The 19,653-nt window shown below is 38.7% G+C and overlaps 2 gene segments (V, D, J or C); both read right to left on the minus strand.

The window, feature by feature from the left end:
- Window positions 1–3,435: 3,435 nt before the first annotated feature.
- Window positions 3,436–4,107, minus strand: LOC131405501 (T cell receptor delta variable 1-like). The segment is given in 2 exon segments: window positions 3,436–3,776; window positions 3,999–4,107. Coding segments are annotated over 2 exon segments (390 nt in total).
- A 12,906-nt stretch (window positions 4,108–17,013) lies between these two features.
- Window positions 17,014–17,921, minus strand: LOC131405315 (T cell receptor alpha variable 27-like). The segment is given in 2 exon segments: window positions 17,014–17,620; window positions 17,843–17,921. Coding segments are annotated over 2 exon segments (477 nt in total).
- Window positions 17,922–19,653: the final 1,732 nt, after the last annotated feature.

Consider the following 19,653-nt stretch of genomic DNA (forward strand, 5'->3'; position numbering starts at 1 on the left):
AATTATTCTGAATAGAAGTTTCTAATTTTCTGGAAAACTAGTTAAACAAAACTATCCAGCAGTGAAGGTAAATACAAGATTAGACTGTGGACAAAAGTCAAATAGACAGCACACCGACTTCACTCCCCATCCTCCAAAAAAGAAAAATTCATGAATCTAGAATAAAGAAAGCCTGGTTATGAGAATACGGCAGTGTATGGCGTGGTGATCATGTATTCATAACTAATGTAATAAATATTCAACGTGCATCTACCATGTGCCAGATTATAAAGTAATAATAGTAATTCAAGGCTGGTATAAATATATAAATGAAAGTAATATTGGAATTGCTAAAAGAAATATGAAAGGTAAGAGTCTTTATGTCCACTAGTTATATAATGTAAAAGTAGACCAACATTACAACTTTTTATCTAGGGTTCATTACTGCCATGTTCACACCGAATGGAGAATCCAGACTGAGTCCAGAGAACAATAAATACTGTTATACTTTTTGCTTTTGTTTGTTTTTATATAACAGCTTCATTGAGATATAATTCACATACCATACAATTCACTAATTTAAATTGTGCAATGGTACAAGTGTTCAATGTTCTTTAGTATATTCACAGAGTTGTGGGACCATCACCACAATCAGTTTTAGAACACTTCATGATCCCCAAAAGGAACCCATCATTTCCCCCCATGAAACTCCTCCTAGGCAACCACTAACCTACTTTATCTCTGTCTCAGTCCATTCTGTCTGCTATAACAAATTCCCACAGACTGCGTAGCTTATAAACAAAAGAAATTTACTTCTCACAGTTCTAGAGGTTGGGATGTCCAAGAAACAAATGTTGTTTATTTTTCTTGATTTCCAGTTATTAAAACTTTTATTTCTTTTTCTTTGTTTTTTATACTAGCAAGGACCTCCAGTACATCGTTTAATAGAAATAGTGCTACTTGGCTTCCTTGAAATAAGGAATTTAACATTTCACCAAGTCTGGCGTTTGCTATGTGTTTGTAGCATACAACCTTTGGCAGAATAAGAAAGTTTTTCTTTTTCTTTTTTTTTGTGAGGAAGATCAGCCCTGAGCTAACATCCATGCCAATCCATCTCTGTTTGCTGAGGAAGACTGGCCCTGAGCTAACATCTGTGCCTATCTTCCTTCACTTTATATGGGACGCTGCCACAGCATGGCCTGACAAGCAGTGTATCCGTGCGTACCCAGGATCCGAACCCCAGCCGCCAGCAGCAGAGCACACGCACTTAACCGCTATGCCACAGGTCCGGCCCCATAGAATTTTTTTTTTAATCCTAATTTGCTAGGGATTTATTTCTCTATTATGTGTGAATGTTTTTTAAACATCAAATACTTCTGCGTAACTATTGAGATGATGAAATGATGTTTTTATTAATGTGGAATATTACTTTGATTTATTTAAAATGTTAAATAAACATTGCATAAACCCAAATTGGTTGTGATATATTATCCTTTCATAAAACTGCTAATTCTTTTTGGTAATATTTTGTTTAGAAGGTTTTTTTTATTGCAGTAACATTGGTTTATAACATTATGTAAATTACAGATGTACATCATATATTTCAATTTCTCTGTAGATTACATCATGTTCACCACCCAAAGACTAATTACAATCCGTCACCACACACATGTGACTAATCACCCCTTTTGCCCTCCTCCCTCCCCCCTTCCCCTCTGGTAACCACCAATCCAATCTCTGTCTCCATGTGATTGTTTGTTGTTCTTTATCTCTTGTTTAGAAGTTTTAAATTTACGATCATTGAATGAGGTTACCCTATAATTTTTTTTAAATTTCTGTATTCATGTTTTAGCATTAAGATTATTCTGTCTTTGTAAATGTTTCCTGGTTTTTTTTGGTATTTAGGTAAGTTTGGTGCACCAGTCATGTTATGATAGGTTATGCTGTCATAATAATCAATGATCAAATTCAAAATCTCAGTGACTTAAAGAAACAGCTGTTTATTTCTTGCACATACATAATTCATTTTGAATCAAGGTGATTTTCCGGGTCAGCTATACTACGAGTGATGACTAACGTTTGAAACTCCAAATCAATACACATTAAACAGTCACCACAGTCTGAGAAAGCAGAGGTGGAAGGTTAAGCTAGGCAATTGAATGCCTCTATCATGAGATGACACATGCCATTTCCACTCACATTTCTTTGGTCAAAGCAAGTACTATGGCCACGTCATCCTTTAGGAGGCACCCAATTCTCCTGGGTTGCTGGAAGGTGAGGGGAACTGGATATTGGTAAACAGTCCATAGTCAGCCTTTGGATTTGTAACCAAGAATTCATTTCCTCTCTTCTCCCCACACAGGAGAGAGGTACTCCTTCTCCAAAGGAGGCAACATAGGATCCCCTTTCAGTGACTCCTTCTGATCAAAGGCAGGATCTCTGATGATCTCCCACAGTCTTCCTCAGGTCTGGATGTGGCTCCTCTTGGTCTGAAGATCTATGAAAAAAAGCAAAAAGAAAACAAACAAAAACAAGTAAACTGCCTCCTTCACACACTGAATATGCAATTGTAGAACAGTTACTTAATTATGTCCTGCAAGGTTCTCTTGCAAAGACATTGAAGAGGGACATGGAGTGTTGGTTTGAAGTTAGCCTGGAATCCCTGGAGGCATTGGTTATGGCATTCCTTACCCACTTGTGATGAGACTCTGACTGTGCTTTATGCAAGGAGCTCTCTTGCTCATTGTTTTTCACATTATCTGGCTCAGCCCTCTGGAATGTTCTTCTTCCACCATCTTCTTTGGCCACACACCCCTTCCTTGGGGGATAGATTTCTCAGCCCATTCTCTGCTTGAGTTTCTTAAGAGCTGAGGAATTTCTTTGAATCTTTAATGATCATAGTTTGTTTAAGTCAAAGCTGGTTTTGAACATACAGCTCTTTCAAAAGATTAGATGCCTTCTTATCTATTTGATTCCAGTAAGGGTCATGTTTATGTATTAAAATACATAAAAATAAATTTATGTATTTATAACATTTGTGTATTAATTAATTAATTAATTAAATGCATCATTATATTTGTGAGAACTGTTAAAATCTGCATGATTAGAAGAGAAAATGAATGGGTTTTAGTGCTATTTCAGACCTGAAAATTTAACAATTCAGGTTGATAATTAGAAAACTACTCCGGATTTTCCTGAAATAAATGGGTTCATTCAATCTAGCTGTTTAGTACAATTTGAAAAGCACTTTGTGATTTATTTTAACCCAAGGTACAAAAATAATACCTGGGGATCTCATGGAAAAATGCGGTTTTACACGAGTTCAAACATGGGAACCCTTTTTATAGAAGGAGAGTTTACATCAGAAGGTCTCAGCTGTGCCTCCACGGTGCCTGCCTTCTTCTGTCTGTGGTTCACGTGAGCAGCCTCTGAGCAGGTGTCTGCCTTTATGGAGCTCTAAGGTTTTTGATTGTCTTCTACTGTCATTTCTATTACTGTGGGATCCCAGAGAGCACAGAAGTACGTTGCTGAGTCTGCCAGTTGTAAGGAAGAGATGGTGAGGCTGATGATTTTTTTTGCCTTTTGAAAGTTCACAGAGAAGCGATGCTGCTTTGCACTTGGCTTATTATAGCCCTGATAAATAAGGAAAACCATCTCTCCACCAGAAGGCTGTTTGTACCAGTACAAGCCATAACTGCTCCAACCGGTTTCATACTTGCAGTCCATGGTCACAGCTTCTCCTTCCTGCCTTGTTATTATGGTCTGAGATTGTGTTACTTTCTGAGCCATGCTGGATCCTGTGGAAAAAGCAGAAAACGGGGTTTGTTTCTTCTGAAATGTCTCAGATGGGCCATGAGGACAAGATTCATTTACGACACAAAGACAAAAGAAAAGAATCACTTAGTGTTTCATTTCTCCACCTCTCTTCCCTCTTAATTCCCCCACTAGTTACAACTTGCATAGTCTCTTCCTTGAGCTCTAAGAGGAAGCCGAGGCCTCGTGTTTAGGGCCACACGTACTGAAGCCAAAGGAGGCCAGGAATGCCCACAGCAGGCCAGGGCAGAGCATGGTAGAAGGTCTTCTCCTGGTGGAAATTTCTCTTGTTCTCACTCAAGCCCAGAGACCAGCCTTTCACTGAGTGCACCAGTGTGGAGTCTCTGGGGTATTAAATGTTTCTGCCCCCAAACAGGAAGTAAAGTTCATTAGTAGGATGTTACACTGTCTTATGCAGAGACTGGAACATCTAGCCTACCCCAAATCTCTGTTTTGCCTCGATGTTTTTTCTGTGGCAATACGTTTGAAAAATGGCTATCACATCTAGCAAGGTACAGGAATGAAGTTTAATTATCATTTTGTTATTTAAGTCTCGCCTAATACCATTGTGATCAGACTATATACTGAATGATTTAAATCCTTTGTAATTGATTAAGGCATGCTTTAAGATTTAGAATTGAGTCAACTTTGATAAATATTCCATGTGTATTTGAAAAGAATATGTATCCTGTGGTGGTGGTATTCTAGGTACGCAAATTAGGTAAAGAATATTGATTGTGTTGGTCATATTTTTTCTACATTTCTACGGAGAAATGTGTGTTAATGCCTGTCACTATGGTTGTTTATTTATTGATCAATTTTTTTTTTTTTGGGGGGAGGAAGATCAACCCTGAGCCAACATCTGTGCTAATCCTCCTCTTTTTGCTGAGGAAGACCGGCTCTGAGCTAACATCTATTTCTAATCTTCCTCCTTTTTTTTTTTTGCCCCAAAGCCCCCAGTAGATAGTTGTATGTCATAGCTGCATATCCTGCTAGTTGCTGTATGTGGGACACGGCCTCAGCGTGGCCGGAGAAGCGGTGCGTGGGTGCGAGCCTGGGATCCAAACCCGGGCCACCATATTGGAGCACGAGCACTTAACAGCTAAGCCACGGGGCAGCCCCCGATTGATTTTTTAAATAAACAAATTCTACTAGTTTAACTCTACTGATTTATGTTTGATATATTTTGAAACTCTGCTTTAGGTGCATATAATAATAGAATTGTTCTATCTGCCTGATAGACTGTGCACTTAATCATTTTGAAGTATTGCTCAGTATCTATGTTAATAATACCTGGTTTAATGTTTACTTTATCTGATACTAGTAAGGCTACTCAGCTTTCTTTTGCTTAAGGACTCCAAAAGTCTTGTAATCCAAGTGCAAAAAATGAAGTTGTATCTCTACCTCTCACCATATTAAAAATTAACTTGAAATAAATCAGTCACTTCAATGTACGAGCTAAAACTATAAAACTCGTAGAAGAAAACACAAATATAAATCTTTGTGACCTCAGATTAGGCAGTGGCTTTAAAATATGACATCAAAGCCCAAGTAACTAAAGAAAAATTAGTTACATTGGACTTTATCAAAATTAAAAACTCTTCTGCTTCAAAAGATACTAGCAAGAAAGTGAAAAAGACAACCCACAGAATGGGAGAAATTATTTGCAAATCATATATCTGTTAAGGGTGGAGCATCCAGAATATATAATGAACTCTTACAACTCAACAATAAAATGACCAATGACTGAAGGAAAAATTTAATTTTAACAGTGGTTTTACTGGGATTCTGGGGATAGTGGGGATAAAGGTGAGAGAATGTTACTTTTCAATATATTTCACTTTTTATAATTTTTGTTTTATACCATGTATATTTATTACCTATTCAAAAATCCAAGAATAATTTGTATTAAAATATTTTCACTATTCTTAGTCCTCCTTTATAAATATTAATTACTTTTTTTTTTTTTGCCTTACAAAGGAATCGTTGAGCTTTTTCTCTCTAATTTGAATGTTTTGTTTAAAATAGTTATTATTTTCCTCTCCTGAAGGAACATTGGGAAAAACTGAGACCGTTCCTACTGTTGCTGAAGTTTATGTAGACCTAAGAAGTTTGAAGGAACTGATGGTATGTTTGGGCAAAATCTCAAAACCTTTGCATAGAGTCATTGAACCCTGGTGTACACTGTCATCAAAACCTTTCCCAGGTATTTCTGGTGAGCAGACATCCATCACAGGACAGAGGCCGAACAGAGTTAAATGTTGCCATCCCTTTCCTGCTCAACCTTTAGCACTGAGAACAGTGTCTGGCACAGAGTAGGCAGTCAGTAAATACTTGTTGAATGTAGAGCAGTTGCAATGGGAAAAAGCTTTGCAGGACTTCCTGTGATTGCTATTTGAATTGGACCGTTTATAACCAAGCATCCATACACTGAAGATGAAATTTACAGAGGAAAACGGACATAAATATTACATGAAAAATATACTTTAATTTTTAAATTGACATGAATTATGGCATATGATATGAATTAAGGCATGAGGCATATCATTAAGACACACCTGGAATGAAAATACTTATAGTAAGTGATTATCTTTGGGTGGTGAAACTTTGAATGATTTTAATTTGTCCATTAGTTTTCTATATTTTCAAGAGTGCCCATAATGAGCATGTATTGATTTCACGACAATTAAGACTTTTTTTTGTGAAGGCCACCAAACGGTCACCCAGAAGAGTTTTAGATCTCTCTGGTACGTTATGGAAGGTGCAGGATTTCAATGAGAGAACTTCAAACACCCCACTGAGGTTATCTTTACAATTTACATATCTACTTAAAACACCACGACTTCTCCTGTGGAATAGTTGGAGTTAGTACAAATTGTAGTAGTTCATCATGAGTTTTTTTGAAAACAGACATTTTTATAATCACAATGATTACATCTCGGCATTCTTTTCCGGTTGGAAACAAGTGCATTATGACATCCATTCTACCCACAGCCTAGTCAAGGACAAAGAATGTGACTGGAGCCCCCGCTGCAGGCTGCAGGGGCCTGAGAGCGCTGTGTGTTCCCTGCACAGAAGTACAAGGCTGAGTCTCCTGGTTGGGTGGCTGCGATATGCAAGGAGACATGTTGAACTTTTTATTCAACAGTACTGTGAATCTTCTGCCCTGTTTTCTATCCGCACTTGAAGGAATCTCTATTAGAAGAGTAGAGTCTTTCTCTGCTTCCTTCTTGTACCAAGAGAAATAATTCAAAGCTCCATCTGTCTGACTACAGTTGATAACAGCTGCTTCTCTCTCCCAGACACTCAGGATTCAAGGACTCTGCTTCACATCCTTTTTTTGGCCTCTCACCACTGCTGAGGCAATGAAGACAGGTTACTGGGTCATTTTCAGAATTTACATTGTATTTCTAAAGTATCTGCAGGAAACCTGAGAAGAACCAGAATGACCCTCTTCCTTCCCCAGTCATGCAATGGACCCTTCCCGAAGCCACAGTTTTAGCATCTATGACAAATCTTGGACAGATAAAAATGTTAATAAGAAACATCTCTTTTCACCCATTTCCTCAGAATTATATCTCGTGAATAAAAGCATATGAATAAACATCTTTTGAGGTAAAACTCTATGGAGATAAAGGATTGAGAGAAGATAATATAACACAAGAAGAAGGGTGGTTCACTCAGTCTGATGTGTTGTCCATCCATGTCATCTCTAGGAAGGGAAAGAAGTAGAAGACCTGGAAATAGAGGATTCTGCAATAATGCTGCCCTTAACATAAATATAAAAGTGTTCCTGAAACAATCTTGTTGCTTCATGAGCCACTGGAAATCTAGCTTCTTGAATCACTGTTAATTTATATTAATTTAATAAGGCTTCTGTGGTTATGTTAAAAAGACATCTCTTTTAGAGCACTCCACCCTGGGCTCCTAGCTCCACCCTCACCTTTAAGCCATCTCTGCATTCCCGCAGCAGGAGAAGATCTCTCTCTCTCTATTTGCTCTTTCTCCTCCCCCAACAATAGATGGCTGTTTGTTATGTAGTGCTGGCTAGGCTCATTGTGTGGGTACCTGGACTTCTCTGTTGTCTTGAGCCAGATTCAATCTTAGACAGGTCCATGTATCTGGATCTTGGATTTAGGATTTTCTCAGTATTCACGCCTCTCCTCACCATGGAGACCAAACACTGACTGCCATGTTTCTCTGTGGGTCTTGTGCAAGAGAATTTTCTGTCTCTCTCTCATTGGTAGCAGAATTATAATGGTATTGTTGTTGCATCTTCAGCTCCGAATGGTTTCCTGTCCCTCAAACAAAGGTAGAGGCTATTTTCCTTGACTCTTTTCTTTGCTGCAATGGATCTTAACTGTGCCCTGGGCGGTGTGTATGTGTATGTATGTGTGCGTGTGTTTGCGTGTGTGACAGAATTTGCTGTCATCTCTTTATCCCCATCCTCAACAGTTTCAGGCTTTTCCTTCACGTGAGAGATGGCTCTTGGGAAGTTGTCAGGATTTGTCCTTTTCTGTAGTCACAGTAGATCATGTCCTGCAGGCCTATGTCCCTGATGGGGCTCCTTCTGTCACCTGCTCTGTCCCCAATCATTCTTGTGAACACATGGTGGAGTTCTGTGAAAAGGACCTTACCAATGACTGCAAACTCCTCTTGTGTCTGTGACTCCCAGCAGTTCTATATTGTCAAGAGGGTCCTCAATCAGTCTTTCAGCTGATTTCTCTTTCTTGCTTGTATGGCAGCAAGCTCCTCTTTTACCTCTGCTCTGCTCAAGTTGTGCCAGTCCATATGCCTGTCTATCCTTGGAGGAGCCTATTCCTCATTGCAATCCAGCCTACTTGGTTGCCCTTTGACCTCAGGTCTCTGATAGGTTAAAGCATAGTTATGATTTTCCAACCATAAACATTAGGGTGGAAGCAACATTCTTTCATGCTTTATACATCCTAGGAGGAATTGAACCTTGTCCATCTTCTATTGCGTTTAAAATTGAAATATTGATATCAGGAATGCAACATTCTCTCTGAACCATAGGAAACAATGCAAAACATATTATCATTATAAATCACAGTTCATTATTGAAATTCCTCCTTCCTATTCAGTCAGAGAAGGAGGGCATTGTTTTACCTTCTCCTGGTTGTATTTTGACTTCTATTGGTCTCTAAGCCCTTTTTTTAAGAAAAAAAATTTGATCACATTTTATATTTTATTTTTAAGGGTCTCAGAGAAACTAGAGTCTTTATTGGGTCTCTGCTGATGGAGGAATGGGCAAGTTCCTAAGAGTATCATTACTGATTCTGGCTTCAGCTAGGTTGTGCATCATGGGAGTAAATTTGGACACAATAAGGAGAAATCCCAAGGAACATTACTAGGCTGAGGAATCAGATAATTATGGCTTATCCTGGTCCAAATAGGTTTTCTTAGGGAGCTTTAAAAATGGGTTTTGGAGATGGATTATGGATAATTCGGATATCCATGGAACATCTTCCACATTGTTTTTCACCTTGGTCTTGGTCCAAAAATCATGGGGAGAAGCATTTTGTAATACATGTAAGGGAACTTGGACATAGACATTTCCCTTAAAGCAGTGAGAAGCAACTGAAGGGTTTCACACAAGGCATATGTTTTTTTTCTTGATGGAACAAATGGTTGACTAAACCAATGAGGCAAAGTATCCAACAAGCATTGCAATCCTACTTTGAGTTCAGGCAGATAAAATTTCCAGGGAGGAGTGTCCAAATTGTCCAGCAATAGATAACAACTAGGAAAGAGTTGACACTTCATTTATTCCATTTGTGGTTCTGACAAGTTGTCAAATCCTTAGTTGAGGGCACAGGATTAAAAGGAAAGGAGGTTAAGGGTTAGTCACTGTGTCAGGCCTGCATCCACATGAGTTAAAGTCCACTCAGCATTCTCATCAGAAGATTCCTAGGAGGGATTTCTAGGGAATTCCCAAGGCAAAGAAAATGAATCATCAGAGTTGAAAGACTAGTCCTGTGGACTTGACCCAAACAGTTGGGAAGTAGTTGACTGAACAAAGGAATACTGTGGTTTAGAAACAGCAGTCCCATTTCTGGTGCTTCCATGAACTAGTCAGGTGGCTTGCAAGATCAACTTCAGATGTTAACAACTGTAGCTGCGCCCCATCACTACCTCCTTTCTCGGTTGTGGTTAACCAAAGTTTGTGATGGACATGTGACTATAGGGGGACCCCAAACCACAGACCCAGCTGCAAGGAGCATGAGAATCAAAGGGAAGCCAAGCCAAACTGAAGTTGGCAAGGGTAAGAGTGAAATGTAGCCAAGGAGATAAGAAATGTTTCTGGTCGAAAGTGGGTGACTATTCTATTTGGTCCAATCGACTCCAAGCTGTAATCTCAGCTGATGTTGCATTTTTCTGGCCAGTCTTTAGGCATTCCAGTATATAAACCACCACTTTATGTGCTTATTTTTTCCCAGTGTCTTCCACACTATCCTCCCCAAAATATCGAGTTGAACATGTGTAAGATTTGAAACAACCATGTACAATTTAAAATGTTGTCCTTCATATGATGCATTTTTTATGGCATACTCCATGGGAAGAAATGGAAATATGATGATATCTGAAGAGTATGGCTTTTACACACAGTCCTATGTGGTCTCTGAACCAACTGTGAGGGAGTGCTTCCTAGAATGAATTCAACAAATTACTTTCTAGATCTCATCCTATGCTCCTTAACGACTAACTGCTAACAAATGTCTGGGTAAGGTTTGTGAGTCTTCCCTGAGATTATGGGAAGAGGCAATTGTCTCTGGTTGAGTTCTGGGCTTTTTGTAAGGCTGTTCTATCGTATTTCTATTTCTGCAGTGAGCTCTCTGAGATAACAGAAATATGTTTCAGAGTCTTCTAGCTGTGAGGGTGATGTGATGAGCCTGATAGTTTTAGTTGTTTTCTGGAAGTACACAGAATATTGACTCTCTGTTGAATTGGTTTCTACGTCTGTGTGCTGAGAAATGAGGAAAATCATCTCCCCACTGGGAGGCCATATGTACCAACACAATACATAATATACAACTGTGGCGTCACATGAACATTCTAGTTCTACAATCTCGCCCTTCTGCCTAGATGTTGGCAGTTGAGACTGAATGACCTCTGGGATGTGCTGGATCCTAGACAGAAGAAATAACAAGATTGATCCTCTGAGCTGACCTTGTATGGGATATGCCAAGAACTTTTGCAGCAGGAGTTAAATCTTCAGACAAGGTGCTACCAAAATCTGGTTCCTTTCCCCTTCCTTCTTATTTTTCTGGAGTGTTTGTTATGGTTGACCATTGTTCATCCCGTCTGTCCCTCCTCACTACCTACCCCCAAGCCTAGACTGTTCTCAGCCTTGCTATAAGCCACTGTCCCTATTAAGAATGACAAAGACCATCAGTGCCCACAATATGCTGAGAAGAGTCATTTTTGCTCCTCTGTCTCTAGGAAAATATCTCCTACTCTGGGCCTGGGGCTCTGTCTCATTCAGTTTTGTGTAAAGCTCCACCTAGAATTGTTGGCAATAGGCAATGCATGTGTCTCAGAACAGGAAATCTAGTTGATGGCGAAGGAGTGGGACAAGTCGTCAGATCATATCCTGCTCATCCTGGCACAGACTATGTTGATCCACTAGATGTGTTTAAGATAGCTTTTTTCCCCTGATAAAAGTTGTTTAGTTAGTTTCCAGAAATTTGGAGACCATGTAAACTTTTTCCTAGATTTACATTGACATTAGAAAAAAATACAATACCTATGTTTTCTTTTCCAAATGAAGAAAAGATATTTTAAATTAAAATGCAGATATAGTTCTGTATTCTTGTATGGTGATAGATATATATTCTTACACAGAAATTTCATGGTAATGCTGGAACCTGTGCCTTCTTTTCTGTCTCCTTTCCCTCTCAATTCATACTTTCAACCACTTTCCTTTAAAGTCTGCTCTTTTTTTCTGATTATCTTAGGCTTCTGGTGAGATCTAGGTAACTATATTTCGTTAAGATAAAAGAAAATTTCCATTCTGTTCAGTGTTCTTTGCCCTGGGCTCAGCTATAGTAGATCACTTAATGATGAGATATTATTTCCCATGATTGCATGTCACTAGCTGGTCTGTGAGATTAGGAGAAAATTATCTTTTCTCTACTCTCACCTCCAACCCCTCATACTGCTCACCTAAAAGAAAAAACCCTGGAGCCACCATGCCGTGTGGATCACCTTCCACAATTTTATTGAGAGAACCTAGGCTTACTTGAAATGACCACTTTTGGTTAATAAAAATACTAGCAAAATTCACTGATCCCTTAACCTGGTCTATGAAATTCATGTATATAATCTTACTTAATCCTCACATTGTGGGAAAGGTGAACCTTGTGAGAAATTATTACTTCCCTTCCTTCCTACTTTACAGAGGGGATATGGAGGCTCAGACACTTGCTCAGGATCACAGTAAATGGAGCACCTGGGGTGTAATGCCCTCCAAACTAAGACACTGAACTTCAATCATTACATATTGCCTCTTGTTATCTTTCCCCACCTTCACCTTCTGCTTGTTTTATTTTTATTTTTTTTTTTTTTTGTGAGGAGATCAGCCCTGAGCTAACATCCGCCAATCCTCCTCTTTTTTTTTTTTTTTTTTTTGCTGAGGAAGACGGCCCTGGGCTAACATCGGTGCCTATCTTCCTCCACTTTATATGGGACGCCGCCACAGCATGGCTTACCAAGTACTTCGGTGCGCGCCCGGGATCCGAACCAGCGAACCCCGGGCCGCCGCAGCGGAGCGCGCGCACTTAACCGCTTGCGCCACCGGGCCGGCCCCTGCTTGTTTTATTTTTTATTCTAAATTGAAACAGAATTGCTTAACTATTGAGTTAAAAGAAGTGTTACAGCTTATCTTGAGGTCTAGAACTGAAACTCTTTTATCTACCTTATTTTTTAAATCAATTTTATTGGATATAAGTTACATGAAATAACATGTTACATTTCAAGTGTAACATAAAGTGTTCTGACAAATATATCAAATAGATCATGTATCTATTTTTATATATGGATCAAATTTCACTGTGACCCACTGTACTCAATGCCCTCCATCCATTCCCAACCACTGGCAATAACAAACATGATTTTCTCACCATAGATTAGATTTGCCTTTTTCTGGAATTTCATCCACATGAAATGATATAGTAGGTACTCCTTTGTGTCTAGCTTCTTTTTTTCTGAATAATGTTTTAAAAAATTCCTCCATATTGATGGATGACTCAGTAGCTTATTTTTGTTGCTGAATGTTATTTGATTTTATGAATATACCAATTTCTTCATTCATTTAAGGACTTTTTCTTCTTCCATCTCCAATCTGCTCTTGAGCCCATCCGATGAGTTTTTCTGTTATTACACTATGCTGTTCTAAGATTTCCATTTGTTTCTTTTTTATGGTTTTCATTTCTCTGCTGAGTTTTTATTTCTGTTCACTTACTAAGAACATATTTTTCTTCAATTTTTTGAATATATTTTAGTTGAATTCTTTGCACCTGTTTATTAGAGCTGCTTTAAAATATTTGTCTGCTCACTTTAGGAACTTGAGCCATCTCAGAGTCAGTTTCTACTTGCTTTTTTCTTGACTATGAATCATATTTTCCTAGTAATTTTGGTTGTGTAATGAAGATCAATGTCTATGGCTCCATTTGTGTATTTTAACTTCTCTAACAAAGAAGCATTACTTTCCTCTCTGTCATCCTAAATTCTTGTGAATAAATAACCAATCCAAACTCGTTGATCATGTACTATATGCCTGTGTTCTGCTGAGTTTGATGCAGGGTCTTAACTGAGGGAAGATATTGACCCTTGCATATTTGGGCAAATTAATGTCATGTTGATAACTCAGACTACCTCAGGCAAAGCTGAAAATCCAACAGAATAAAGCACAGCGACAAGAGACGTGGAGGTAAGTCTAAAAGTGGAAGTGTTCTCCTTGACATTCCCCAAAACAAATGTTTAAAATCTTGGAAAAAATTATTGCTAGTAACCACCAATCTAATCTCTGTCTCTATGTGTTTGTTTATTGTTGTTATTATCTACTACTTAATGAAGAAAATCATACGGTATTTGACCTTCTTCCTCTGACTTATTGGTTACCAGAGGGGAAGGGGAGAGGGAGGAGGGCGAAAGGGATAATTTGGCACAAGTGTGTGGTGATGGGTTGTAATTAGTATATGGGTGGTGAAAGTGATGTAATCTATGCAGAAATAGAAGTATAATGATGTACACCTGAAATTTATACAATGTTATAAACCAATGTTACTGCAATAAATAAAAAATCTAAAAAAAATTATTGCTAGTGACCTCTCAAGGTAAGTGACGTTATCGATGTAACGGTGTACAATCCTGATGCCTTACAAGAAACCAGACTAAAGAAATTTTTGTTTGTTTGTTTTTTCACTATCTTCCTAATGAGAAGCTGAAGACACCTAGCAGAAGAAAGAAAGATTAGTTCTCATTCTCAGACAAGAATACAGACACAAAATAATTCACATATATGGTTCACTCTGGTTTTGAACACCGAAATTTATTTCATTTCTTCTTAATCTAATTTACCTAACATGCAATTATATAATTACCTACCCAGCATTTGTACAATTATCAAGAAAATATGTTAAAATAGATATGATCTTAAGAGCATAGTCCACTTCTTGCGTTATATCTTCATGAAATTGAATTTCCTTCAGGTTTCTCTTTTTTTATGGATGAACCTTCTGCTAAGTGCCCCACAGGAGCCCTGTGCTAGGAGAGCATCGGTGGCCCAGCTTCAGGCTTGAGTACAGCGTTTGGGGGCCTGGGTATCACTGTGTCTCTACTCCACAGAAGTAGGTGCCTGAGTGACTGCACTGAGGAGCTTTGATGAACAGAGAGCTTTGCTGTTTTTTTTCATTTAATGTGACAGTTGTTTTGTCATAACTCTTCTCCGTCTTTCGTTAACATCATAAAGAAGATAGGACCTTCACCATGCTTCTGCCAGTACCATTGTAAGGAATATAAAGTTTTGAGAAACTGCAGTTGATGGTAACGTCTTCCCTCTCTTGTAGGATCAAGGACTGAGGACTCTGCTCCACTTCTTCGCTTCTCACACCTGATCAGAAAGACAATTGAAGGACACAGAAGACCTTCACGAGATACTGAATTTTAAAAAGGGAAGCACGATTTTTCTCCACTCCTTCCTTATTCAAAATGTAAACAGCACCATGTAATTACAGAACATTCTCCACATTCTTGGATTGTAAAACTGGCAAGAGGCTTATTTAGCTTTTTAAAAGGTTTACATACATCTCAAAGGACAGACAAAGAATTCATAATTACAAGTTTTCTGAAGTAAATACTCTAAGAAAAGAGAGGAGGAGAGTGTCATTCTCTTTTTATACAGGGGGATAAACTTCAAATTCATTTTTCTTATTTTTAATTTATATTTGCCCTTACAACCTTCAAAATGAAAGAGCTCTCTGTAATGAAACTTTTGGGGGATGCCTTTGGAGTAGGTTACTGGGGTAATATGAGGTTAAAAACAAGAAAAACAAATAACTGAATCTAAAAGTGAGAAAAATGTAAGACTACTGTTATTAAATATTTGGGTGGAAATTTATGTTGTCTATGGTTAAAAGCCTTGGGATGAAAAACAATCCCATAGTCTCCTATGAATGTAAGAAATTGATGAAAATTTAAAAATGAGCCCTCTCTGAAAGAAAGGTGAAGGTTAATTTTTTCTTAATAAAAAATTACAAGAACATTAATACTTCAATAAATACATATGATCAATATAAATGCAGGTCCTTTCTTTGTATAAATACAGCACTTTATTCATATCTTGTTTTCTGCACTTACACATGGGCACAGAGAATCGCAAAGACATTTTATGTCAGTCCTCCCACAGTTAGGGTTGTGTTGAGCTGCAAGCAACAAAAAGTCAACCAAATAATGGTTTATTAAAATTTTTCATGTAAAAATAAATCTGGGGGAGGGATTTTACTTGGCATCTAGAGGATGATCAGGAATGGGACTGGGGAGGGGTTCTGCTGGTGCTTTCCTTTGTGGGAAAGTTGTCATTTCCATGTTTCAGGAAGACAAAAGTTGGAAAAGGGGACAGGAAAATGTGGTGCCTGTACCAGGAGAGCAAAAACATCACAGGAAATCCCTAGCGGGTTTCTGATTATGTCTTATTGGTCAGAACTTCGCTGTATGCCACCCTTATTTGTAAGAAAGGATGTAAAATGTGATATATATGAATATATATTTTTAAGCTGCAGATATAGTTGCCCAAATCAAAATTGAGAGTTCTGTTAATAAAGAAGCAGAAGAGAAATGGTGATGATGTTGGCAACTCGCAGTGTCTGCCTTCGTGACTACTAAAGTGGGCATTCAGAATATTAGGCAGAGATTAACTCATTCCTCCTTGAGGAGTCAGTGGAAATTTCACAATAGGGATAAGATTTATCTACAGGCATTAATAGTAATATTATTTACAGGGGCATTTATTGAGTACATATGTTGCACCTGGGACTTCATATAATTTTGTATATTTTATCTCATTTAGTACAGCAACTCAGAAAGATAGGTGTTCTTATAACATGTATTTATAAGGCAGCGTAGAAGAAGATAAACAATTGCCCAAGGACACAGAGATAGAAAATTGCAAAGACAAGATTTGAACCTGAGTTATTGTGACTCCAAAACCCTTGTGTTTTGTATTGTATCATCTTTCTGTAGAGAACAAATAGGAATTCTTCAAGTATAAAAATGGGCCAGTGGAGGGCCTGCCAGGTGGAGGGAACTGTCAACTTCTATGTTCTTCAGGCTTGAAAATTTGAAATTCTTGGTATCTGCCTTTGAAAGTCTAATGCCCAAGCAAACCCTGTGCAGACACAGGGTATTGTAGTTAATGTTTGAGCAGTTTCAGAATCACCAACTGGGGACATTGCTTTGGAATCACAGTTGGAGGTTATTGAAATACACGTTGGGCATCTTTCTGTTAAAAAAAGTAGCAACTTTCTTCTAATTATTTTTTACCCTACTCTAGTTTAATAGACAGGGAACATAGCAGTTACATCAACTGCAGAGTACTAGAATAAAGCTGGGAAATCATCCATTTCTGACCCCTTGGACTAACCATTCCTGGCTGTGGCCTTTAAGAAAATAGAACCAACAGTCAGAACTCTGATGAGCCCTGTCTAATATCTTCCATGTGTCCCTCCACATCAACTCTCTTCATCACCCCACTGTCTACACTGGAGAGCTCTAGACACCTATTGTTTCTGGTTCTAACAGTGAGCTACATTTCCAGAAGGTTGTCTTGTAACGGAGGGGTCTTGTTCTTCAGTGTATGTGGGAAATTTTTTGGAAAAGCATCAGAAAGGGTTCCACGAGGGGCTGGGGTTGTTATCACTATTCATGCCAAGAGGTGTGTGAGGAGGAGCTGGAGGAATGTGGCAGCAGTGTGAGTGGGGGCCTGCAGCAGGGTTTGGGTGCAGGCAGCCGGCACCCCAGGAGCACTGTGCCCCTGCGCAGAGGTAGATGCCTGCATCCCCAGGGTGGGCTGCAGTGATGAGCAGGGAGCTGTCCTTTCTTTCCTTACCAAATTGAGCCCTTAGTCTCTTCTGCTCCTTCATTCCTCCACCCTTAGTTAATGTCATTAAGAGGACAGGACCTTCCCCAGTCTCCTGTTTGTACCCTTGAAAGCTGGCAAAAATGCTTGAGGAGTTGCAGTACACTGTGAAATTTTCTCCCTCCTGGATGCTTAGAAACCGAGGACTCTGCTCCAGCTGCTGGGTGCTCTCCCCTGTTCAGAAACAAGGAAGGCACCGGGAAAGGGAATCAGGGACTTTTCACAACCTGAAGTGATTTTTCCTCCCTCCTCTCTCCCTTCTCCCTCCCCCACTGTCTCCCTTTCTTCCTTCTTTAATTCTTCCTTTCACACTGTACCGTAAAATAACTCACCTTCAAGGATTTTCAGACTCTTTAGGATTTCCTGTTATCATAATTGGGAGCTTCTCAAACTCACATGCCAATTGAATCCAAAGGATGAACACTGAGAATTTCAGGAGCATCTTTTCTTTCTATCACGTGGTGGCCCTGGTCACTGACTTTAGCTGCCCTTGGAAGATCCCCTCCTAAAAGAGGTTTTCTTGGGCTAGAGGAATGCCTGCCACCCACTTTGATCTGAGTAAAAAGGCTGAGGCCTCTGTGTGGCAGCCAATTGAATCATTCACCCTCCACCGTCCCCTCCTCCGGCCTCCAACTCTGCTTTGACTCTGGGAAAGATTTCGCCTTTTGAAATACTCCCTTCCTGTGGAGAGATTGAAAAGTGATTTACTTTCAATAATGTTTCTGTTTCTCCCAATTTCCTTTGGTATGCACAAGTATGAAGGTTTAAGTAGAGTCTAATGAACTTATCCCAGAAATGGAAAATATATCCTTTTAAAAATTGATCATTTTCAGCCAGAATAATAGGAGATAAAGGAAATATTATCTTATCATTTCTGGTATCCTCAACAAGCATTTTGAGCAATATGGTGTCTACAAGCCGTATTTGTAAGTGTATGTGTGTGTTGTGTTGTATATGAAACTTTATTATATTTTCTGGGTCATATGGCATGGGTAAGTACCCTGTCATAAACCTATTTTTACCAAATTCAAGATGCATAACCCAGTTGTATATTATTTAATTTAGAATACTTCTCTGATATCCTATTGCATTACTCTGTATTAGGTCCCTGGTTCATGACTATCCAAGTCCTCAACATACTGTGTTGTGATTGCACTTGCTGGATTCACCTACAGGTTCTTTGATGAAAAGATTGTGTCATTTTCACTTTTGTGACCCTAGCAATTACTCGGCAGAAAAACAATACATAGGTAACAAACTGTTGCATTAATATGTAAAAGTCTGTGTGTATGTGCATTAATATAGTGATTCAAGAACATAGACATTGTGGTGTGGGTGCAGTGTGCATTTGAATACCACAAAATCTTGGATAAATGACATAATGATTGCTTTAACTACTGCTTATATTCATTATTAAATATAATCAGTTTTGGCCATGTGACCCTTAATATCCCAAATAGGATAATGGTAATGCTCATGCATTTTTTTTTTTTTAATTTTTAGCTCTAAGTAGAGTGTGGGAATCCAGATTCCTCAGATAGGACTTAAAATAGAGGGTCGCTCTTAATCCTTTCAGGCTGATAAGAACAATAAAAGGGCTGCTTAAGGAAGACAAGCTATGGGCTGATTTTTTGAGGTATCCCATAACAAACCCTTTAGACATAAATATAGATTTCACTCCAAAATGAAAGTATTGATTTAACTTCAAGATGAGGATAAGAATAAACTTTCGTGGCATTAGAAATAACTTTCATAGCCATTTTACTGACTGGGAATCTGGAAGGTTCTTTTTTAGTGCGCAAATCTCCTGACACCTTCATCCAGAATAAGAGCCCTGCTGTGGTTTACAAAGGGGGATGGAATCCAGGACAGCATGGATGGCGCAAGTCTTCTTCCTGGGATTATAATTTCCAGGTGTAAGTGAGGGAAACATAGTCATGGATTGGCCTAAGGGATGTAATGAAGTAGAGGTACCTTTGTGTGTCTCTACAGTAGAATGTTTTCAGCCCAGCAGCATAAACCAGTTCTCATTGATCAGTGCACTTGTCAAAGGTGCATTGTCGTCAAGTTGTAGGACCATGTACTAAACGTTTCTTATGTGTCAGGGATAGTGATAACACCTGGGATTAAAGAAAATAATATGAAAGGGCCCTTATCCTTGAGGAACCTGGACTAGTGAAGAGTTAAGAACCAAAAAAGTATTCATA

The sequence above is a fragment of the Diceros bicornis genome, chromosome 5 (genome assembly GCF_020826845.1).
Source record: "Diceros bicornis minor isolate mBicDic1 chromosome 5, mDicBic1.mat.cur, whole genome shotgun sequence".
In the NCBI taxonomy this organism is placed as follows: domain Eukaryota; kingdom Metazoa; phylum Chordata; class Mammalia; order Perissodactyla; family Rhinocerotidae; genus Diceros; species Diceros bicornis.